Here is a 25115-nt window from a genome sequence, read left to right as displayed (position 1 = left end):
ATGATGTACTTTCAGAAAGGAGATTTGGAGGAATTTCTTTGATGAGAAAATGGTGAATCAATGAAATTCATTGCCACAGATGACCGTGGAGGCTGTTTTCGGGTAATTTTAAAATGGGGATTGACAGGTTCTTGATTAGTAAGGATGTCATAGGTTACTGGGAGAAGGCAGGAGAATGCGGTTGAGGGAAAGATACATCAGCCATAATTGAATGGTAGAGCAGGCTCGATGGGCTGATTCTGTTCCTATGACTTATGAACATAAACAGTACAGCACAGTAACAGTATCGGCCCACAATGTCTGTGCTGAATATGATGCCAAGTGAAACTAATCTCTGCCTGCATGAGATTTATATCCCTCCATTTACCTATCTAAAAGCCTCTTAAATGCCCCCTATCTTTCCTGTCCCCACCACCACATAACCCACTGCAAAAAAGAAAACATGGCCTGCTCATTTCCTTTAAACTTTTCTCTTTTAACCTCAAACATATGCCCTTTAGTCCTTGGTATTTCCACCGTGGAAAAAACGTCTTATCTACGTCTCTCATCATTTAATATACTTCTGTTAGATCTCTCCTCAACAGGCGTTCCAGAGAAAACTATCCAAGTTTGTCCAACTTCGTATTATAAATATTACACTTTAATCCAAATAGCATTATGATAAAGAGGGGGAGCAAGCAGGAGAGCAACAGGAATCACAGAAGGGTCCCGACCCAAAACCTATCCACGTTCTCCACAGATGCTGCCTGACCCGCCGAGTTACTTCAGCATTTTGTGTCTTTTTTAGCTTTCAGATAAACCTTCTCCAGCTTCTCCAAAGCCTCCACCTCCTGCTGTAATTGGGCGATCAGAATTCCACACAATTCTCAAAATGCAACCTAATAAATAAAAGTCCTATACAGCTGCAACATGATTTCTTGACTTTTATACTCAATGGCCTGACTGATGAAGGCAAGTGTACCCAACATCCTCTTTACCACTTTATGTACTTGGACCCCAAGATCCCTTTGTACATCAATGCTATTATAGGTTTTGCCATTAACTGTACGTTTTCCCCCTTGCATTTGAGTACAATACCACACATTTACTCGAATTAGACTGCATCTGCCATTTCCACATTCATTTCTATATGTTTTTTGACAGTTTTCCTCACTGTCCACAACTTTAGTGGTCTATAAACATACTGATCAAAGTTAGTAGTAATTCATTATGAATTTAATAACTCTTCAATAATCCAAATGAGTTGTAATTTTTGTTGCCATGGATTGGATCATTTATTTATAATGACAGCTGCTAGGATCCGACTTTGCATGTCGTGCAGGGCACTACATTAGTTTTCAATGCAATCATGTCATTGACTGGTTTTACTATAAAGAAAATCAAAATCACAAAGCCACTTTGTTTATAGACAACAATCATTGTACCTAATCAAAATCCAACATGTTCAAATTATTCAGTAAAACACAGAGCACTGGATTAACTCAGCGGGTCATGCAACAACTGTGGAGGGGATGGATACGCAACGTTGGGTTGGGACTGAAGAAGGGTCCTGACCCAAAATGTTGTCTATCCATTCCCTCTACAGATACTGCCAGACCTGTTGAGTTACCCCAGCATTTTGCATAAGCTTCCTGCAACTGCAGTCCATTGTGTCCCCATGTTCAATTATTTGATAGCCAAAGAATATTGCAATGCTATTAAAACATATTTTACACTCAAATATTTCACTATACACATATTCAACAATAAATATTTAGAAATTCACTTCCAACTAGTTACAATGCAAGTTAAAATAATTCTTCCTAAATTATTATATATTATTGCAGATGAAGCACAGAATTGAAATTTAATTTATCATCTTGACATTAATGTGTGGCACATTGTCATGCTTAATAACCGTTTCATCAGACATCTGGCAAACATCTTTATTTGAATGGATTTACCTCTTCAGTTTTCACCGTGGCCTGCATCTCCCTGTCAGCTTGCGGCAGCTTTATGCTCTCCCCCTCTGCACGGTTATTGGAACAGTAATGGTTATCTGCTATTGTAATCTCTTCATTTTCCTCAGCCTCCAGCTGGCTCTGGTTAAAACGCAGGGAGCCTTTCAGTATGTCTTTAATCTGTTTGTGTAGAAGAAATTGAAGACAATGAATGGTTACTTCAACTTTTTGAGGTTGTTGACTTTTAATTAAAGGAGGATCTGGTGTCAAAAGACACATGATTTAGTTGTAGCAGTGGTGATCCTGGAGTTCCTTTTGCAAAAAGAAAGGATTAGGGATGAAGCACTTTCTGGACAGTAAAATGGTCATTCCTCCACTGTTAAATGCTCCATATTAATCCACAATTCCATGGTGTGTGGAACAGGCCACAGGTAACCTCCAGAGATGCTATTTGTCCCATTGAATTACTCCACACTTTGTGTCCTATGCAGGATTACAGCATCTGCAGTTCTTTGTGTCTACACAAATAATCTTCCATGGCTCAGTAGCAGTGTAAGAACGAAGGGATAATTAATGCTGTAAATCTTAGTTACACAGCCAATTAATGCCGTAGGATTGAATAATTTTGTGGCCATTATAGGTCACACATTACAATGGAATGCTTAAAACCTAATTAAAATTACACTTAAACATAGTTATCGTAGTTAATTTAATGAATATTTCAAGTCAAAATATAGAGATCATTTATAATATCCAAAATAAACCTCTCTGGACAATATAAATGAGTGAGAAAATAGAAGGCTATCCCTACACACTGAGCAATGGTTTAAAAAATGCAAATAGTTATGAAAGGTTTAGTTTTTGTATACTATTTCCCTGAAAAGTTTCTAGTTTAGAAGGCCTTTTGATATAGATTCTAACTTTCTTCTCATTCCTTAGTTTGTATCTCGACAACATCATAGGCAAAAGAGTAATGATCAAGTACAAGTCACATCAAGCAGTTGACCTGCAGCATAGATACTTAGAAAATATATGCCATGGATGACGGAGATGAGAAAAAATGTTTTCACCCAGAGAGTTGTGAATCTGTTGAATTCTCTGCCACAGAAGGCAGTGGAAGCCAATTCACTGGATGTTTTTAAGAGAGAGAGATTTAGCTCTTAGGGCTAATGGAATCAAGGGATTTGGTGGAAAAAGCAGTAACGGGATACTGATTTGGGATGATCAGCCATGATCATATCGAATGGCGGTGCTGGTTCAAAGGGCCGAATGGCCTACTCCTGCACCTATTTTCTATGTTTCTATAAACTAGGTTAAATTAATTGTGACCACAAATAAAGGAATTATGCCAAAGACCCATGGTGGAGGGGGGGTTAAAACAAATAATATTTTGAAATACTTGGAAGTGTTTGAGAAACTGGATACATATCCAGAAATAAAACCGATCACAAGGATCAAGTTAGAGTAGCATCGAGTATGCGTTGATAATTCACACAATAGATTGATCAACCCTGTGCTGTGAATATTATATTTATTATGTGTTTTTGATATAATAGCCTGTCAGACAAACCATTTTACCAGCCATAGTCCTAAGTTTCAGAGTTATGTTGGCACCTACAGGACTCACAAGGACAACATATGACACGATATATTCTAGATATTGAAAGTCATTGTCATCTATTAGGCATGCTCGCCCTGAAATTAATATGCTTAAGTGGATGAATTTGGCACAGTGGTATGCCGCTACTGTTCACTAGGAGATCAGTGTTACATTCTGGGATTTCAAACTATGCTGCCATACAGGAACTTTGATGTATCATATGTACACCAAAAATGCAACTGAGGAACCCTAACTACACTATCCTTTAAAAGGCTCAAATTAACTTCTCATGTCAATGATTCTTCATCTGAATTTCAAACATAAGAAAACAATCATATGTTAAGTTGCAGCGAAGAGCAGAGAACAAAGATAATGTTTATAGGTTGTCTACACTCATTCACAGCCATTCCCTCTGTTCTAACTTACTTCAGTAGATCATCAGATATAATAATTGAAATTATAGCATTCTCCTTGATCTGCCATTTCTAGCGTGCACATTTTGTATTGAGGGCATCTGTTTAATCAGTTGCTTCTATCAGATTATTATTCACTCATCAGTTAATGCCTTTCATCTAAAATCAATGCACAAGTGCGTAACTTGGACAGTAAATGCGTTTTGACTTTACATCTGCTCATTGCCTGAAGATTCATAGAACATAGCACAGGAACAGGCCCTCCAGCCCCCAATATGCATGCAGAACATGTCAGATTAAACTAATCTTCTTTGCCTGCATGTGATCCATATCCCTCCACTTCCTGCATATTTGTGTGCCTGTCTAAAAGCCTTTAAATTGCCACTACAGGTGCACAACCTTTTATCCGAAAGCCTTGGGACCAGACACTTGTCGGATTTCGGACATTTTTGGATTTCCGAATGGAAGATTTTTAGCGTAGATTAGGTAGGTAGCGCGGGCGGCTTAAAGTCTGGAGCGGCTGCCTCCTCCCTGGAGACCGGGGAATCATTGTAAATCATTGCATAAATGTTAGTCAGTTAGTTTGGAGGGATTGTATGGTGGGTGGGGGGGGGGTAAAGGGGGAAACTTTAATTCTTAGTCCCCTACCTGGTCGGCGACTCCCAACATCGCGGAGCTGGGGGCTCCGTCCGGCCGCGGGCGGCGCCGGTTGTAGCTCCGACCCCAGCAACTCTACCCCTGGCTGCGAGGCACTCCAAATCCACCGCCGCCCGCGGCCGGACGCCCGCAGCCCCAGCTCCGCGAATGTTGGGAGTCGGCGGCCACAGCGCTCCGGAGCTTACCGCACGGCGACCCGGTAAGGCATTGCCCGCTCCCCGCTGGTATCCCAGCGCTGCGACGCCGCCGACTCCCAACATTCGCGGAGCTGGGGCTGCGGGCGTCCGGCCGCGGGCGGCGGTGGATTTGGAGCGCCTCGCAGCCAGGGGTAGAGTTGCTGGGGTCGGAGCTACAACCGGCGCCGCCGGCGGCCGGACGCCCGCAGCCCCAGCGCTGTGGAGCTCACTGCACGGCGACCCGGTAAGGCATTGACCGCTCCCCGCCTCTCCGACCAGGTAGGGGACTAAGAATTAAAGTTTACCCCTTCATCCCCCTTCACATAAAAGCCCTCCAAACTAACTGACTAACATTTAAGCAATGATTTACAGATGTTTAAGTGTCTCCCCGGTCTCCGGGGAGGAGGCAGCCGCTACAGTAGTACAGACCTGGGTTGACCGTGGGTCGTTTTGGGTCCAGTTTGGCGCCAAACGCGAGCTTTGGTGTGCAGACGACATCCTGGAAAAAATGGCCGGTTTTCGGAGTTTTTCGGTTTCCGTAACTCCGGATAAAAGGTTGTGCACCTGTATTATATCTGTCTCCACCAACAACTCAGATAGCTGGTGCCAGCCACTCATCATGTTCTATGGGGCAAAACACTTGGCTTGAATATCTCCTTTAAACTTATCCCCTCTCACCTTGAAGCTGGGGTCTCTAGTATTTGACATTTCTACCCTGAGAAAAAGATTCTAACTGTCTGCCCTATCTATGCCTCTCATGATTTTATATGCTTTCATCTGTTCTCCAGTCATCCTTTGATGCTCCACAGAAAATAATCCAAGTTTGTCTAACCTCCTTTTATAGATAATCCCCTCTAATACAGGCAGCATCCTGGTAAACCTCTTCTGCACACTCTCTAAAGCCTGCGCATCACTCCTATTACCGGGTCGAGCAGAACTGCAGTCTAACCAAACTCCAATAAAGCTGCAAAGTGACTTCATTACTCTTATACTCAATGCCCCAACTGATGAAGGCATACCATATGGCTTTGGTAAACCAGCATCCATTCCTTGTGTCTATATCATATACGTTCTTTACTTCTCTATCCGCTCAAAGTGCTACTTACAGAGAGCTGTGGAGTGTAATTACTCTACACAAGAAATGGTAGAGTTGGCAACAAATGATACAGGAAGCCTTAGATAAGTTACAGATATAGGCAGATAAATGGCAAATGGAGCTCAATCTGTACAAGTGTGAGATGTTGCACTTTGAGAGATCGAATGTAAATTGAAAGTATACAGTTAATGGTAGAACCCTTAACAGCATTGATATAGAGAGGGATCTTAGGGTCCACTCAGATTCAGATACAATTCGCAATAAGAATTGGGTAAATACCCTGCAACGGATATATAATACTTACATTTTAGTACTAACTTCTAACAACTATTAATAATCAAGACTACTAACTAACACTAACTATTGATAATAAGATTATTCAGATTATTTAAGAATTAACTAAAAGTATGAAATATAAGTAAAGTGTGATTCAGGTATTTTATAATGAAAAATGTATAGTGGGTCTCTCTCTGATGTTTTTGTTTTTGATTATTCTTTGATAAATGTTTATATTATACAAAACTATACATTTCAATTTGAGACTACTAATTATATCATTAATGGAATATAATCATTATTTCTTTCCCCCCCACAAATTGTTTGCATCGAATTGGAAACTTTCCTTTTAAGGAAAGTACGGAGCTAGTATTTTTATTAACCAAAAGCTACGGAAGTCCATAGATGCTTAGCCACATTAGGGTGGCTATCACTAACTGCACTAATTGTAGTTGTAGTTGCTTTTCCTTTTTTACTTTCCACACTTTACTAATCCAATTTGTTATCACTTTTTTTCATCTTATATCATATTATATTATATTTTGTATTTGGAATGGAATTGCATATTTTATTTAAGGAGATGTGTTCAGTTGGAAAACAGACGTGACCTAAAATTCATCTACCTGATGTTCGAGTATAAGGTAGGGATGAGTGTGCTGAATCATCTGCTCTACCACTTAATCACAAGATGCAAGGCATGAATATAAAAATTGGGGGTGAGGGAATTAAATTCTGTAGTTGGAATGTTAAGGGAATTAATGAACCTATCAAGAGAGGCAAAGTGTTAGCTCATTTAAAATCATTGAAAACAGATATAATATTTATCCAGGACACACATCTTAAAAAGGAAGCACAACACAGATTGAAAGCAAAATGGATTGCTAAAGCGTACCACTCTTCATTCTCACATAAATCTAGAGGTATTGCAATATTAATTCGTAAAGGTATAAACATATATCAACGATAGAAGGCAGATATATTGTAATAATAGGGGAGTTATACTCAAAAAAGGTGACTCTCCTCAATGTGTATGGACCAAATTTTGATAGCCCTCTGTTTTTTAAGAGAATTCTTAACAATATCCCGGAATGTACACAACAAAACTTAATAATCGGTGGAGATTTAAATTGTACATTGGATGCTTGTTTGGATAGATCATCAACTCAAAGAAAACTAAAATCTCGATCAAGTGAATTTTTAAATTCATACATTAATACTACTAATATTAAGGACGTTTGGAGAATTGAAAATCCATCGGGCCGAGAATATTCATTTTACTCACCAGTACACAAAACTTACTCAAGGATAGACTATTTTTTAGTAGATTCAAAACTTATCCCATTTACCTATAACTCGCAATATCATAACATCATAATCTCAGACCACGCTCCATTAACATTTATGATCAAACTAAACGGAATGGTAGAGACACAGTCACAATGGAGATTTAATCCCCAAATCTTAAAAGATAAGTTATGTAATGAATACCTAGTAAAACAGATTAAAATGTTTTTTGAGGCTAACGATAGCCCTGAAATCTCTGCTTCCCTTCTTTGGGAAACATTTAAAGCATTTGTACGAGGAGCATTAATTTCTTCCCAATCATTTTTTAATAAAGAGAATAGGGCCAAACAACAGAAACTGGAAATGGAAATAAAGCAATTAGACACAGAAAATGCAGCAGCACCATCCACGATAAAACACAATAAAATTGCAGTACTGAAATATAAATTAAACAAGATATATTCAGACCAAGTTATAAAACTTTATCAACATACAAAACAATTAAATTTTGAATTTGGTGATAAACCACAAAAACTATTAGCGCGTCAACTTCGTAAATTGGATGGGGAAAAAACAATATACAAAATTAGAACAGACAAGGGAGAAACATTAACACTGCCTAAAGATATTAATGATAGATTTCTACAATACTACCAAAAATTGTATTCATCTAAAATAACAGAACAATCAACGGGAATGGAAACATTTTTACAGAATTGTAAGCTTGCGCGTCTAGATCAGAAAGGGAGAGAATTGCTAGGGGCTGAAATTAAGATAAATGACATCGAAGAGTCAATCAAATCTTTAAAAAACGGAAAGTCTGCAGGCCCAGATGGTCTAAATTCTGAATTTTATATAAAAAAATTATGATTTGCTTTCCCCACGCCTACAGACAATGTACAAATACGCTTACACTCAACAGAAACTCCCAGAAACTTTAAATGAATCTACAATCATACTCATACCAAAAACGGACAAGGATCTTGAAGACCCAGGTTCATACAGAGCTATAGCCCTCTTAAATACTGATCAGAAAATATTAACTAAAATTTTATCTAATAGATTGAGCTTAGTGATCAGCAAATTAATACATCCCGACCAAACAGGGTTTATCCCCAAACGGTATTCATTTTATAATCTGAGAAGATTATTTAATATTATATACTCCAATAGAATCCCTAATGCAGATCTAGCAATTATCTCGTTAGATGCTGAAAAAGCATTTGACCAGGTAGAATGGCCATATTTATTTTCGGTGATGGAAACATTTCAACTAGGAGAGAAGTACTGTACATGGGTTAAATAGTTATACTCTAATCCAACAGCTAGAATATTAACAAACAAAATGTTATCAACTAAATTTAATCTCTCTAGAGGCTGTAGACAAGGATGTTCACTATCCCCACTATTATTTGCTCTTGCAATCGAACCCCTAGCAGAAAGCGTTAGAAACCATCCAGGAATATTTGGATACAATACTAGAGACACAAGGAATAAAATCTCCTCATATGCAGATGATGTACTAATATATATTACAAAGTTAGAAACTAGTATTCCAAACCTATTAAATCTAATAACTCAATTTGGTCAGTTTTCGGGATATAGAATTAATTGGAATAAAAGCGAAATCATGCCAATAACAAAATTCAATTTACATACAATACAGCAATTCCCTTTTAAAACAGTTAAAGATAAATTTAAATACTTAGGAATCTATGTAACTAAGACATATATCTCTTTATTTAAACTAAATTTCCCACCCTTACTGAATAAACTACATAAGAATATTCAATACTGGAAAACACTCCCCATTTCTATGCTTGGGAGAATTAATGCTATAAAAATGATTTTTTTACCGCAACTGCTGTACCTACTTCAATTAATTCCGATATATATCCCAAAAACTTTTTTTCAAAAAAGTCGACTCCATTGTTACAAGTTTTGTCTGGGATTATAAGAATCATAGAATAAGTAAAAAACATTTATGTAAGTCAAAGATAAATGGAGGTTTGGCTTTGCCAAATTTCTTATTTTATTTTTGGGCAGTCCATATTAAAAACATGAATTTCTGGCTGGAAGAAATGGATCAACAACCAGATTGGTTAATGATGGAAAAGGAAGACTGTCTACCTTTTGAAATTGGACCGATCATATTTGCCCCCACAAAACTGCACAAAAAAACCTATAAAGAAAACCCCATAATACATAGTGGAATACGAATTTGGAAACAAATAAAAAAAGATTTAAAATTGAATAATATACCACTATGCCTTCCCATTGTAAATAATCCTTTATTCAAATCATCCTTTATGGACAAAGGTTTCACACAATGGAAAAATTATGGAATCAAAAATATAGGACATCTTTATGGGAAAGGCACTTTTCTTTCATTTCAAGAGTTACAACAGAATTATGGACTGCACTCAAATAATTTCTTCAGATATCTACAAATTAGAGATTATGTTAAATCTAATACACAAGTCTACAGGAGTAGGGAATCAGAAATTCTTGATGAATGTTTGAACAAGCATCCTAATACTGAAAAACTAATAGCTTATATTTATAACACCCTACTAAACAACGAGGTACCACCGTCCGAACCATATAGATACAAATGGGAAAATGAAATAGGTCACCCTATAACAAAAGATATGTGGGACGAAAGTTTACAACAAATACATCAATGTTCATTAAATGCCAGACATACTTTAATACAATTCAAGGTCTTACATAGACTACACTACTCTAAATTAAAACTAAATAGAATCTTCCCACAAATCTCTCCTATTTGTGATAAATGTCTACATCTAGAGGCTAATTTAACACATACGTTTGCAAACTGTATAAAACTTAAACATTTCTGGACTGATATTTTTGAAATAACTTCAGAAGTTATTAATACAAAACTGGACCCAGACACAAAATTAATAATACTTGGAATATCAGAACAAAGTTTAACACTCACAACAAACCAAAGAAATTTCCTCGACTACAGTATAATAATCGGGAAAAAATTAATATTAAAATTTTGGAAAGGCCCTACAACCCCTACAATTAAAATGTGAATTACGGAAATGTCGGAGACCCTATACTTAGAAAGAATTAGACTTGTCTTAATGGACAAACAAGACCTTATCGATAAAATCTGGGCTCCATTCATTAACTATCTGAAGGGATAGATTGGCACAGCACGAGGACCCAACTGAAACTTGAACTCAGGATCAGATGAAAAGCTATACTTTATAATCTACGAACCTATCTCCATTGACGTATTACAGGTAATCCATTCCACCTCTTCTGTTTTTCTGGGTTTTATTAAATTTATTTTTTTATTTGTAACTTTCTACCCTCTCTTTCTCTCTTTTTCTATAAAAAAATAAAAACACTAGAAGCAGAAGTAATTGATAATTGAAAATTTTAATAATGTATGACTGATGTATATGAAAAGTCTTCTTACTATAATATGTAATTATACTTTATAATATGTCTACTAATAAAAATATTTAAAAAAATAAAATAAAAAAAAATTCTAGATCACGTATTCTAGGTCACAGCAGAGATTCCTGCAGAACATCACTGATCACAGACTTCCTGTTAGAATAACACTATGTTTGCACTATCTTCTATGGGTAAGGTAGTTCTAAATCTAAATCACCAAGACACTGGATCCCATGCATCTTAATCTTTTGGATGAACCCCCCATGACGGATTTTATCAAATGCCTTACCAAACTTATTTGAGTAAATGATTTAATTCAAGGTGATTTAATTTGAGACAACATCCACCCAATAGATGTGGAAGCTATTGGCATTTCTGATTGTCTACTCTGCTACAGGATTCCCACTAAGTATAGATATACATAAACGTGAATACGTACAATCTCACTTATTTTGATTGTAAAAACATATCGATCAGTGGCTCTATAAGGAACTGAGCCTCTCCGGCTTAAACTTTGAGGTGTAGAAGTGCACTGGCTCGCCCCCTGAAGACCAGAGACCGAGAGAATGGAGCCAGTGGCGAGGGACAAGGAGCAAGGCCGGGAGGAGGGGAGAGGGCACCGGGGTTTGCCCGACCGTGCCCACGTTACTGGCTGCTGTATGCACCCGTGAGGAACAGAGGTGGATGGGCGAGCAGAGGGATGTGGCGTCCAAGAAAGTAGATGGCCGGAGGCCCGCAACAGCCTGGGACTAGCCTGAAACAAGCACCGCTCACAAGAACCAAAGCGTGGAGTTTGAAAATGACACCAAAATATTGTGCCTCTTGCATGCAGGCTCAGTGGATTATTTCTGTACACTTGTTAATCAGGGATTGGAGGGGGGGGGGGGGAGAAGTAATGGCAATTCTCCACTGGACTTTTGTAAGATAAAATATTTCACTGTGTTTACATTTTGCATGTATGACAATAAACGCACCATTCACCATTCTTTGGTTGGTGTGTCTGGCTACGTGTTGTCGTTCTTTTATGCAATGGAGCTCTCTTGGGTAAATGAATAGTAACCTGATAGAAGCAACTAACTTAAAAATCAAGATTAAAAAGCAAAAACCACAAATGCTGGAAATACTCAACAAATCAGACAGCATCTACGAAGAAACAGAGTCAACATTTCAGGCTGGTGATCGCTCATCAGATAAAACGATGTTTGTCTATCCTTGTCTTATTGTATATTTATTAAATGTATATTTCCAGTATTTATGTTTAAAAATAGACTTGATCATGTTTCAGTTGCATTCTAATAGTGGAATTGCTGTTGGCAAAACAACCTCATCCATGGTGCCAAACAGGAATGAACTTGCTGGAGACTGCAGTGCACTATTTTTAAAGCTGATTGTCAATTATTTTGTCTGCTGTGATTGACTCTATCTAGCTGAACCTATTCGAGCTATGATTATGAAACCTGTACAATTATAAACACAACGCTGTGTTTATCCACAAGTTGTTGGATTATTTGAATTGAGTATACAGAGGTGTCAAATTCAAAGAAGCACTGCAGTTGACTTTGCACTCCACTAACTAGTCACCCAACTGTATTAAAAGTGGTTATGCTAAAAAAAAAACAGACTACAGTGGTTCAAGAAGCAGCTCATCAAAACCTTTTCAAGAACAATCATTCTGGCCTTAATGGTACTGCTCATGTGTTTAAAACAAAATCAATTGAAATACAAAAAAATATTATGAGCAACACTATGGAGACATTGAACCAGAGAAAAGTCCACATTTGCCTCAGTTGGACAGGGTGTTAGTGAGACAGCACCTGGAATATTGTCTGGTCTCTCTTGATCGGACAACTCCCTCTTTCATCCCAGGAATTAACCCGGTGAATCTAATTTGGGCAGCATTTAATGCTACTGTACCCTTGTTACAGCTGATTAATTCCTGGAAATGAGAGGGTTGTCTTATCAAGAGAGGCTGGACAGAATGAGGGGTAACTTTATTCCATCATATAAGATCCTAAGGGTGGAAAGGCAAAGTGCTGGAGTAACTCAGCGGATCAGGCAACAACTCTGAAGAACATGGAAAGATGGCGTTTCGGGTTGGGACCCTTCTCTAGACTGATTGCAAGGTTGGGTGGGCGGGGGGGAGGGGTGTAGAATGGAAGAGAGAAGGGGCAGGACAAAGCATAGCCAGTAATAGGTGAACACAGGCCAGGAGGTTTTTGAAAGGTGTCTGAGAAAGTGGTGGAAACTGTCCAGTCCATCATGGGAATTGAGCTTCCCACCAACAGAGGGATAATGAGGCAGTGCTGCCTGATAAAGGCAGCGAATATCATCAAAGACTCACACCATTGGCTATGCTTTCATCTTGCTGCTACCATCGAGAAGTAACAGTTACCTCCAGATTCAAGAATAGCTTCATCCTTACAATCATCAGACGCTTGAACCACAGCCACAACCCTCACCACAACACAATCTTCACAATGAACTACTATGGACTTTGTATGGGTTGCACTACATACGATAACATTGGATTGCAGTAATATGGTCTAGTTACCTAGATCATTTATACTATTATTGATTATTATATATTTAATGTGTTTCAGTGTGTATGTAAAGTTGTAGCAATTAAGATTTTCATTGTTCTGTACCTGGTACATATGACAATTAAACACCTTTGGATCTTTTAGTGCTCATATTTTTTAAGGCGGCAAGAATCATTGAGAAAGTAGTTTAGCAAAGCCTATGCTTCATAAATTTTGAGTAGAAAAGCAGAGATAGTGAACTTTATAGAACTCTAGTTAGGCGATACTAGAGTATTGCATCAATTTCTGGTCAGCACACTTTTAGATAGGTCAACAAGGTTCATGAGTATGGAGTGTTGATTCAACAGAATGGCTCAAGGAATGAGGGAGTTCAGCTGAGCTGAAGAAGCTGGGGTCCTTTTCTCCCAAGTAAAGTAAGTCATGGTAACATTTCAATAGAGGCAAACAAGATAATCGCTGATTTCAATTAAAAAAAACAGAAAGCCATTCCCATTAATTGAAAGTGCTAGGACTGAGAAAACAGATTAAAAAGGTATGGGGGAAATATGAGAAAAACGTTTATATGCAGCAAAATACAATAACCTCAAATTTGCTGCCAATTAGGGGGTGGTTTCTAATGGAATTGTGGTAGGCACTAGGATAGAGCAAGGGAATAACACTGATTGGATCACTTTGCAAAGAGCCGAGCTAACATTTTGTCTTTTTAGTCTATTTTTCAAAAGCACAGGAATTAGAATGTGGTGATCCCAAAATAATGACAGCAAAGTACCTTTAATTGGAATAAAACCTGAGAAATTGTGTACATAGTACCACAGAAGGTAAAATTAAAATATGTCGTTAAGAGTGTGTAATTGTCATATGTGCCAAAGCGAACAATGAAATTCATACTTGCAGTGCTGGAAATACAAAGCTTTTGGAAGATATTTATAGAATTACAAACACAAAAACTAGTTTGCTGTTATCTCATCAAATGGCAAGACAGCTATTGAAGAAATTAGAATAAAATAGAACTTTTATTCAGAACAAAAATGTATTAGAAAAGTGTGATCACGCAAGGGCAATAAATACTAAAAAGCTTATGTTAATAGGTAATATTTCTGACTTCATTGATGGTGGTAGAATTAATGGTTAAGACTTCCCTGAGTCAAACCGTGCAAACAAAGTACAAAGGGAAGTATGTTTTACAATCAGATAGAGAAGAATGCTGCATCATATCTACCTGCTTGAGTCCAGCCAGTGATACCAAAACTTCATCCTCCTTTTGAAGATTTTCCTTTAGAATCACATCCTGTATTTTGCCTGTCAAAAATTATAATGCATTACTTTAAAGTAAATTTGTCCTACAGAAATGACATGAATTGTTCTGTCAGAATTTGTCGCATATACTTAAATATATGGGGTATGACACATAATTATAAACCTCTGGAAGATCATCAACCTGGAATTTTCTCTATCTCTCCATGGATCAACTTGAGCATTTGCAGTGTCCCGTGTGTTTTGTTTCACATTTGCAGCAACTACAGTATTTTGCTTTTGTACAATATAAAGAGGTCCCAGACCCACCACTGATCAACTTGAGTACATACCTATTTAAGCATACTCTCTGTCTCTCTTAACCTGACCTCCACTCACTTACATTTTCAATGAGTCACATGTGTGATCTTTGTGATTCCTGTGTAGGTCCATATAAACAACATCAGTAGTGTGATGATAAAAACTGTTAGCATGATATTAATCCCATCGAAAATTAAACTCTGTTATTCAGTCAAAACATACCCATATACTTGGTCTTTTATAAGCACATATTTACCACAAAACGCATATAATGTGAACTGGCTGATTATATTGAATGGAATTTATTTTGTAAGTTGGATTGGTGTAAAGTTTAGCCAGATTTCAGACACAGTGAACTAAAATACTAACTTTCATGACAGTTGAAAGCAGCCCACAGTTTCCATGTCATCTAAATTATATTTCCAGTGACTTTAGATATCAAAGAAGCTGCTAGTGTGCAATACACACTATTATTTGCAATCCACATTACGTTCAAGGACATGAGTAAGAAAAAACATTTGCATTCAAATATTATCTGATTTATATACCGTACTATAAACCAGTGGAGGTTTTCATTAAGCATCTACTTCAGCCAAAGGAAATGGGGAAATAAGAGCATTAGTGCAACAGTTCATTCTATTACCTTTTTAATCCATGTGCTCCTTTATTAGAAGGAAATAATGTTTACAAAATACTTTTTTTTGTTTAGATATACAGCATGGAAACAGGTCCTTTGGCCGACTCAGTCCACTTCGACCAACTAGTTCAATGTTATCCTACTTTCTCATCCACTCCCTACGCACTAGGGGCAATTTATAGAGGCCAATGAACGTATACACCTGAAAGGTTATCCACTTTGGTAGCAAAAACAGGAAGGCAGATTACTATCTAAATGGCATTAAGTTGGGAAAAGGGGAAATACATCGGGATCTGGGGGTTCTTGTACATCAGTCTATGAAAGTAAGCATGCAGGTACAGCAGGTAGTGAAGAAAGTGAATGGCATGTTGGTCTTTATAACAAGAGGAATCGAATATAGGAGCAAAGAGGCCCTTCTGCAGTTGTACAGAGCCCTAGTGAGGCCACACCTGGAGTATTGTGTGTCGTTTTGGTGGGAGTGCAGCGTAGGTTTAAAAGGTTAATTCCCGGGATGGCGGGACTGTCAAATGCTGAGAGAATGGAGCAGCTGGGCATGTACACCCTGGAGTTTAGAAGGATGAGAGGGCATCTCATTGAAACATATAAGATTGTTAAGGGCTTGGACACGCTAGAGGCATGAAACATGTTCCCGATGTTGGGGGAGTCCAGAACCAGTGGACACAATTTACGAATTAGGAGTAAGCCATTTAGAACGGAGACGAGGAAACACTTTTTCTCACAGAGAGTGGTGAGTCTGTGGAATTCTCTGGCTCAGAGGGCGGTGGACGCAGGTTCTCAGGATGCTTTTAAGAGAGAGCTAGATAGGGCTCTTAAAGATAGCGGAGTCAGGGGATATGGGGGAGAAGGCAGGAACTGATTGGGGATGATCAGCTATGATCACATTGAATGCCGGTGCTGGCTCGAAGGGCCAAATGGCCTACTCCTGCACCTATTGTCTATTGTCTATTGACACAAAGTTCTGGAGTAATTCAGCATGTCAGGCAGCATCTCTGGAGCACATGGATAGGTGACGTTCCGGGTCGAGACCTGTCTTCAGACACTGCAAAATTTCTTTGTTATAACCAAAGATTATAGAGCTGAGCAAGTTGTGCCACTCTGCGAAAAAAGCGTAGTTTGACATGGGTATGACATGTCGCCATTTTATTGAACTGCAATTTACAAAAAATATTAATAAAATTTACAATACTATTAACTAAATATGTGAAGTGATCGATGCTGTATAAACGATGCTGCCCTACAACACTGATTACACCAAAGATGATAGAGCAGAGCAGATCAATCTTTGGAACGGATTCCACCAAAGATACTAGAGGAGCATTGCCCGCTGCCTCAGGAGCGCCGACCGCAGGGCGCTTGAAGCTCTCCCGCCGGCCGCCTTCATCTGGTATTGGGGGGGACCGAGAATCAGTCTTGGATCAACTCAGGAGGAGGAAACGTCCTCTTCCCCCAAAGATACTAGAGGAGCCTCTAGTATCTTTGCTTTTCCCTACGACCTGATGTAAGAGCAGATTGTATAACTGTGGAGTCCATCTCCGTTACCAAAGATGTCGCGTTTGGCATAAACAAATGGCGGCCGTGACGTTCGGTTACGAACTACACGTCAGTCCATTGGATTTCGGAGGAGTGGTCTATCTTGCTCTGCTCTATAATCTTTGGTTATAACTGCTTTCAAGAAGTTCCAGCACTGTGTCCATTTGTGTATTCACCAACATCTGCACTTCTTTGTTTCTACAACCCAGAAACGTCTTTGGGATGTGGGAGGAAATTGGAGCACCCGGAGGAAAATCACGTGGCCAAAGGGAGAATATGTAAACTCCACATAGACAGCACCCAAGGTTAGGATTAAACCTGGGTCTCTGGTGCTGTGAAGCAGGAGCTTCACTAGCTGCACCACTGTGCCGTCGTTTTATAGAGTTTACTTTTATATATGTCAGGACCAGCTCTGCACAACTCCATACGGCTCCAGCGATCGAAGTGGGACCGGCCCCGCGAGGCCGTACGGCTCAAGCGACCACGTTAGGTCGCGCTTGCCGCATGCAGTCGCATGCTCATGGGACAGGCCCTTTACTCTCAGGTTCGTCCTCCTTGGGAGGGGCCCCAACTCCTCCAACTCAGCAGGTCAAGTTAGAAACATAGAAACATAGAAATTAGGTGCAGGAGTAGGCCATTCGGCCCTTCGAGCCTGCACCGCCATTCAATATGATCATGGCTGATCATCCAACTCAGTATCCCGTACCTGCCTTCTCTCCATACCCCCTGATCCCCTTAGCCACAAGGGCCACATCTAACTCCCTCTGCAATGAACTGGCCTCAACTACCCTCTGTGGCAGAGAGTTCCAGAGATTCACCACTCTCTGTGTGAAAAGTTGCTTCTGTTTAGGCTATGCAAAGGTAGACATTGCAGGACGAGACCCTGTATTCTCTTATACGTCAGTTCCTTCAGCAGTTTGTTTATTGCTCCAGGTCTAGCATCTGCAGTCTCTTATGTCTCCATTCTGATTTTCACAACTCCACCACTAATGGCAATGGCTTCAATGAGCTAGAAACTAACTGCTGGAATTCACCATATAAGCTTTTTTGCCTCTTCCTGCTTTGAGATGCTCTCGATAATCATCCCTTTGACTATGCTGTTATTTACTTTCCATTATAAATTAGAAGGCTTCATGTTAAACATTCTTTTATAATGTCATTGTGAAGTGTCTTGCAATGCTTTACTGCACTGTGCTGACACGTTGTTGCTGAATTCTGTGCATAACCTTGCCTAGAACTTTAGAATATGTGTTTGGAATCTCTGTAATGGTATTAACCATTATTGTGGCAGGGCCTCATTATTCGTACACAAATCGTTCCTTGGAGAATTAACAAATTGCGCAAGATTGGATACTCATTGCCAAAGGCCAACAAAATAGAGGCAATTACATTTGTTGCTGATGATGGGCCTTACTTTAAAAAAAAGTCTATTAAAGAGTGTCTTGCTCCATTTACTGTGATAGTAATAACGTGCATTGTAAAGAAACAAAGGATTGAGAAGTGTGACCATTGCTATGCAGCCTGAGCAAGTGGTTGAATGCACAGAATCTGAATCCACACTAATATAGACTTAACTACTGGAACCATTATATTCTCAACCATTTTAAGAAGCGTTGTATCAATTTATTTTCATGACAAATATATTAAGTCACATTGACTATGCCTTTTTGATCATTATAATGGATTATATTGTTCATAAGTACAGGGAATTAGCAATTAAGCATAAATCAAATAAATATGATCATGAAGAGATGGATAAAACAACAACTTACCTTTCACAATACCATTTAACATGGAAATATGCTGATGTTCTTCATGGCAGCGTACAAATCAATGGTGATGCAACTAAATAACTTCTAACAAGTACCTGACATGACATCTAACAGGCCCTTCGGCCCACCTTGTCCATGCTAACAGAGTTAGTTTTCTGGGCTATTCCCATGTGCCTGCATTTAGCCCATCCTATCAGAATATCTGTCCATGTGTCTTTTAAAAGTTGTACTTGTATCTGGTTCTACAGCTTCCTCTAGCAGCTCAATCCAGATACAGACTATCCTCTGAGTGAAAAAGGTTTCCCCTGATTTTAAATCTCTCCCCTCTCACCTTAACCCTACGCACTTTAGTTTTAGAATACTCTACGCTGGGAAAAAGAAAGTGAGCTTCACTTTATCGATGCTCCTCAATAAGGCAACCCCTCGGTCTCCTAAACTCCAAAGCCCTAGCTTATCAGCCTCTTCCTAAAATTCAAGCTCTCAAGTCCGGGTAATAACAAGGTGAATCTCTTCTGCACCCTTCCCAACTTAGAGACAGCTGGGTGACTACAACTGCACATTATACTCCAAACCCATTTCACCCTTCTTTGTATGTCTTTCTGGATTTGAACTCTTAATTAAGGGCCTGTCCCACTGTATGAGGTAATTCAAGAGCTCTCCCGAGTTTAAAAAAAATCAAACTCGTGGTAATTACGTAGAATGTATGTAGCGGCTACGTTGGAGCTTGTGGATGTCCCGTAGCGGCTCGTAATGCTAACGGCAGCTACTCGGAAAACGCGGAAACTCGTGAAGTTTTTTCAGCACTGTGAAAAATGTCCACGAGAGCCCCGAGTACCTACGAACAGCTATTACTGTAATTCTCCGAGTTCGAATCAGGGGAAACACGGGAGAACTCTTGAATTAGCTCGTGCAGTGGGACAGGCCCTTTAAGATTAGCTCATTCATTGAAGTGTAGGTGAGAAATGGGCCTTACATTTAACATTTACTTCCATTAGCATTTAACATAATGTTCCTCCACCAATCTACGTCCACTGCACAGCACTGCTCTGACAAGACCTTTGGAAAGCATGGACCATATCTTGGGAGTGTTCTCTTTACGAAGGCAAATATCAATGATTCAGCAGGGCCTTCAGTGAATCCATACATTAACGTGGGCAGAAATGATCACTTTTTTCATGCTTTAATGCTGTTTATTGCAGTATTTTAACTATGCTATTGTGAAACCTACAAGATCTGCAACATGCTTTGCTTGGAATCATTCTTTGGAGTAATAACTTTGCCCAACAACATAGATGTAAAATAAAAATGCCCAACAATTCTTTCGGCATATACCTTTAACAGGATAATGTAAAATATCTATCACCACAAACACTGTCCTATCATCTCCTATTAATTTAAATTTATGGGAATGACAAATAGCTAAATGATAAAACCAATATTAATCAGATAACAAGGAATTCAATTAAAAAATCAACTCTAACCAGTATGATTTAAAGCAATCTACAAAAGGCCAGTTTTGCTGGTTATCGGTCAGTGTTTGCAAATGGAGATGCCTGCATTCAGCTGTTCAGATGAAAAAATGCCCCAAACCGATGCACACATGCATTTGTTACACCATGTCGCTGGTGTTGGAACATTACAGTAGGTTGGATCTGGCAGTATGAAGATCAGAAACTTGGGCATTTTAATGAAAATTCCCAGCCTGTTTAATGGGGAAGGAATTTTGTTTCAAAAGATTACTTTGCTTTAGTGTTACTATGTTCAATTATTTTTAAATGTTCTAAGGCAATTTTAAATTTATCCTTTAGTCTTTTTAGTTATTTAAATTTAATGATCACAATGCCTTGCTTTGAGCACAAGCAATTGGCGTGGGAGTAAGCCACCAGACAGTTTAGACTTGCCCTGCCGCTCAAGGCTGTTTGATGCTGCCTCAACTTCTTTTCTGTGCCAGTTACCAACAATTCTTTTATAACCATATAACAATTACAGCACGGAAACAGGCCATCTCAGCCCTATAAGTCCGTTCCGCCACAACTTTTTTTCCCTTAGTCCCACCTGCCTGCACTCATACCATAACCCTCCATTCCCTTCTCATGCCTATCCAATTTATTTTTAAATGATACCATGATCTTTCAAATAATTATTTATCTCCATCGTAAATATACCTAATGATCTATCCTTCACGATCTGCGGGGGGCAGCGAATTTCTTATACTCCAACCCTGTCGCAATAAAAGTAACAAGCAGAAAAATGCATTAGTGTTACTCATCCAGACTACTTCACAAAAACCTCCCAAATCCACAGCCTCTACCACCAAAACAGATTTGGGCACATGAAGAACCACACCTACAGTTTCCCATCCCAGCCCCACTTCACCCTGACTTGCAAATGCATCACTATTTCTTTCAGTCCGAAGAAGGGTTTCGACCCGAAACGTTGCCTATTTCCTTAGCTCCATAGATGCTGCCTCACCCGCTGAGTTTCTCCAGCATTTTTGTCTACCTTCGATTTTCCAGCATCTGCAGTTCCTTCTTAAACTATTTATTTCTTGTTGCTGGATCTAACTTTGTGCATTCCGTCCCCATCAGCATTGTAGCAGTGCCTTCTTCAGTCCAGGATAGTGACTTGCCATTATCATTTCAAAGGCAATTAGGGATGGACAGTAAATGCTGAACCTACCATAATGTACTCTGTGACTAAGCACTAGATGCTGAGTAAATCCAAGATAAAAGTACATCCAATTAGATCAAAAGATTTTTAGATTTAGGGGGATCAAAGGAAATAGGAGTAGTTCAAGAAAATGATTTAGGGAGAAAAGATCAGCCAAAGTCTGTTAGAATGTGGAGGAGGCTTGAGGCTAAATGTGCTACTTTAGTTGATAGTCCATGCTCAACTCTCCCAAAAGGTTTCATTTTACAGTTTTACTGCATTTTTGACCGGGGTCTTGCCATGAAGATTAATTGAGGAGTCGTACATCGGGCAGAATTTAGTTTTAAAGAAAGTAACCTTGAAACAGAAAGCAGCCATTAATGGAAACATTTCAAGTTCTGAGCCACAGCCAACTTTGATGCAGACACATGAATAATCTGCTCAATGTTCTTAAGTGCCCATACTTCATTTGCAGGAATGGACATAAAAGCAAACTTGCACATGTCCTTCTGAAATGTAGTTAAACTGGTTAAAGCAAGTGCTAATCATGTTATCGGTTGTTCTTAAATATATAAATGATATTAGAGAAAAATAATTTGATTTAGAAAGTTAGTTTAAAGGCTTTAAATAATTAGAATCCATTAAATCAACTGATTATACAGATTTAGTATTCTTGATACATATAATATTTCCACCAACAGACTTAAGTTAAGAAATATTTTCAGATACTTTCACCATAAATAGAAATCATTTAAAAAACATTGAGATAAATTTATTACTGAAAGTATTAAGTCAGTGTTATCATGAAAGATTATCATGAAAGCCACCAAAAGTTGCACAGATTAATGTTTTTGTATAGTTATAAATAATATTTAACTAAATTATCTTGAATTCACATGCATAACATGATTCTAATAGCAAACTTAATGTTTTGATTTAGAATCATCCATTTTCCAGGCAAAATGTTCTAGCACACACACACTGAACAAAACAGAACAGCAATTTACGTGATTCAAGTGCAACCAACTCAGCTGCTTAGATTTGGTAAACTCGATTTTACTCTGGGTAACCATTATTTGATCAGTTCTTTAAATTTAGATCCAAAAGGAATAATTATTTTAAACCATTAATGACAGATAATGGAAAGGAAAACTAAGTGTTCATTGCTGAAGAATCAAAATTGTCTCAGTAAATTGTGCAGATGTCATAAGACCTTCAAGATTTATTTCCTCGAATGACTGTACCACCAATACTTACATATATGTGTATTCATCATCTTGGCACAGAATTTGCACATTGCCTCGAGGTCATTCAGTTGACCTTGCAGAAATGAGACTTGGCTCTCCAATTCGTCCTCCTGAAATATAAAAGCCAGTGACATATAAACATATAAAATCTTGAACAAGCCAACAATATTTGTCCACTCTTGCATCTGCAGGATACGCTGCCTTATTGTGTATCTATTAACAATTAAACCTAGATGTTTCTATTTTCCAGATTTAGACAATTAAGCAATGAATATTATACGTCTGATTTGGAGGCAGAATTTGTAAAAGTAACTGAATTTGTGACTGCATCTATAACCATATAACAATTACAGCACCGAAACAGGCCATCTCGGCCCTACAAGTCCGTGCCGAACAACTTTTTTTCCCCTTAGTCCCACCTGCCTGCACTCATACCATAACCCTCCATTCCCTTCTCATCCATATGCCTATCCAATTTATTTTTAAATGATACCAATGAACCTGCCTCCACCACTTCCACTGGAAGCTCATTCCACACCGCTACCACTCTCTGAGTAAAGAAGTTCCCCCTCATATTACCCCTAAACTTCTGACCCTTAATTCTGAAGTCATGTCCTCTTGTTTGAATCTTCCCTATTCTCAAAGGAATCTTTAATCAAAGAACACATTTAAAATACCGCCGATCATTTACTGCACCATTGAGGTGTGAAAATAATTTCTTCATGTCATAACCACCATATCTGTTCAAAATCAGAATTAGAATCTACACAAGGAGACAAATAAATGAATCAACCACATTGATGCAACAGCCAAGTCAGCACACCAACGTCTCTACTTCCTTAGGGGACTAAGGAAATTCAGCATCTCTCCAATGACTCTTCCAAACTTCTGCAGATGCACTATAGAAAGCACACTGTCATGTTACAATGCAGCTTGATTTGGGAACAGTTCTTTCCAAGACCGAAAGAAATTACAGAGATGTAGCCCAGTTCATCACACAAACCAGACTCCCCACCATTGACTCCACCCACACCACGCTGCCTTGGAAAAGCAGCCAACATAATCAAAGGCTAAAGAAGGGTTTCAACCCAAAATATCACATATTCCTTTTCTCCAGAGATACTGCCTGAGATACTACCCGCTCCGTTACTCGAGCATTTTGTCAATAATCAGGAGAAACCGGCAGTCACACACCACTACACATTAGTGACATCGATGTGGAGTTGGTCAGTAGCACTAATGCCCCTGTCCCACTTAGGAAACCTGAACGGAAACCTCTGTAGACTTTGCGCCCCACCCAAGGTATCCGTGCGGTCCCGGATGTTGCAGGTGGTTGCCGGAGGTTGCAGGTAGTGGAAGCAGGTAGGGAGACTGACAAAAACCTTTGGGGCGCAAAGTCTCCAGAGGTTTCTGTTCAGGTTTCCTAAGTGGGACAGGGGCATAGGTTCCTGGGGGTGCAGATCACAACCAGTCTGACCTGGTCACAAAACATCGCATCACTAGTTAAGAGAGCGCAGCAGCGTTTGCACTTTCTGCGCCGGATGAGAAGAGCTCACTTCCCCCATCCCGTCCTCACCACTTTCTACAGGGGCACCACAGAGAGCATTTTGACCAGTTGCATCTCTGTCTGGTTTGGGGACTGCAAAGCCTCCATGGAAGTCCGTGCAGAGAGTGGTGAGGACGGCTGAAAAAAATCATCGGGACTTCTCTTCCTTCAATCCGGGACATTGCGTGCAAACGTTGCTTGTCCAAGGCCAACAGCATTATGAAAGACCCCACACATCTCCATCATGGACTGTTCACTCTGCTGCCCTTGGGCAAAAGGTATCGCAGTTTAAGGAGCAGAACGGCCAGGTTTTGCAACAGCTTCTTCCCCCGAGCCATCAGACTCTTGAAATCCATATAATGTGCCGCCACTATTATCTATTTTATCTTTTTATCTATTTTATCCTTTTGTTATTTTATGTTGCAGGGTGAGCCAGATGCAACAAAATTTCATTCAGACTTGCATTTGTTGGTGTATTTTTGAATGACAATAACGTCTTCGATTGATTGAATCAAAGACTTGTTCTTCCCTGTTCAACCCTTCTTCTCCCTGCACCCGTTGGGGAAGCGCACATCATTAGACTCAGGAATAGCTTCCCTCCCACTGTTATCAGGCTTCTGAACAGTCCTTCCATAAGCTAAGGAATTGTCCAATTCACCTCTACCCCATCGCGAACATTGGCCTTCATCTGTGGAACTGATGCGATATAATGCTGAGAACTATATTCTGCACTCTGTAT

General features: G+C 39.1%; 1 protein-coding gene across 1 annotated transcript in view; it reads right to left on the bottom strand.

Moving 5' to 3' along the window:
• Nucleotides 1-25115, bottom strand: part of tbc1d5 (TBC1 domain family, member 5) — a 392441-nt gene that overhangs the window by 10621 nt on the left and 356705 nt on the right. The window contains exons 21-23 of the mRNA XM_055656596.1: nt 22841-22940; nt 14640-14719; nt 1944-2120 (exon numbers count right to left, since the gene is read on the bottom strand). Of these exons, the coding sequence (XP_055512571.1) occupies nt 1944-2120; nt 14640-14719; nt 22841-22940 (357 nt within the window). The remainder of the gene's footprint in view (nt 1-1943; nt 2121-14639; nt 14720-22840; nt 22941-25115) is intronic.

Source organism: Leucoraja erinacea, chromosome 2, assembly GCF_028641065.1.
Source record: "Leucoraja erinacea ecotype New England chromosome 2, Leri_hhj_1, whole genome shotgun sequence".
In the NCBI taxonomy this organism is placed as follows: domain Eukaryota; kingdom Metazoa; phylum Chordata; class Chondrichthyes; order Rajiformes; family Rajidae; genus Leucoraja; species Leucoraja erinaceus.
The sequence above is the reverse complement of the archived record's forward strand: the minus strand, read 5'-3'. Positions and strand labels throughout refer to the sequence as shown.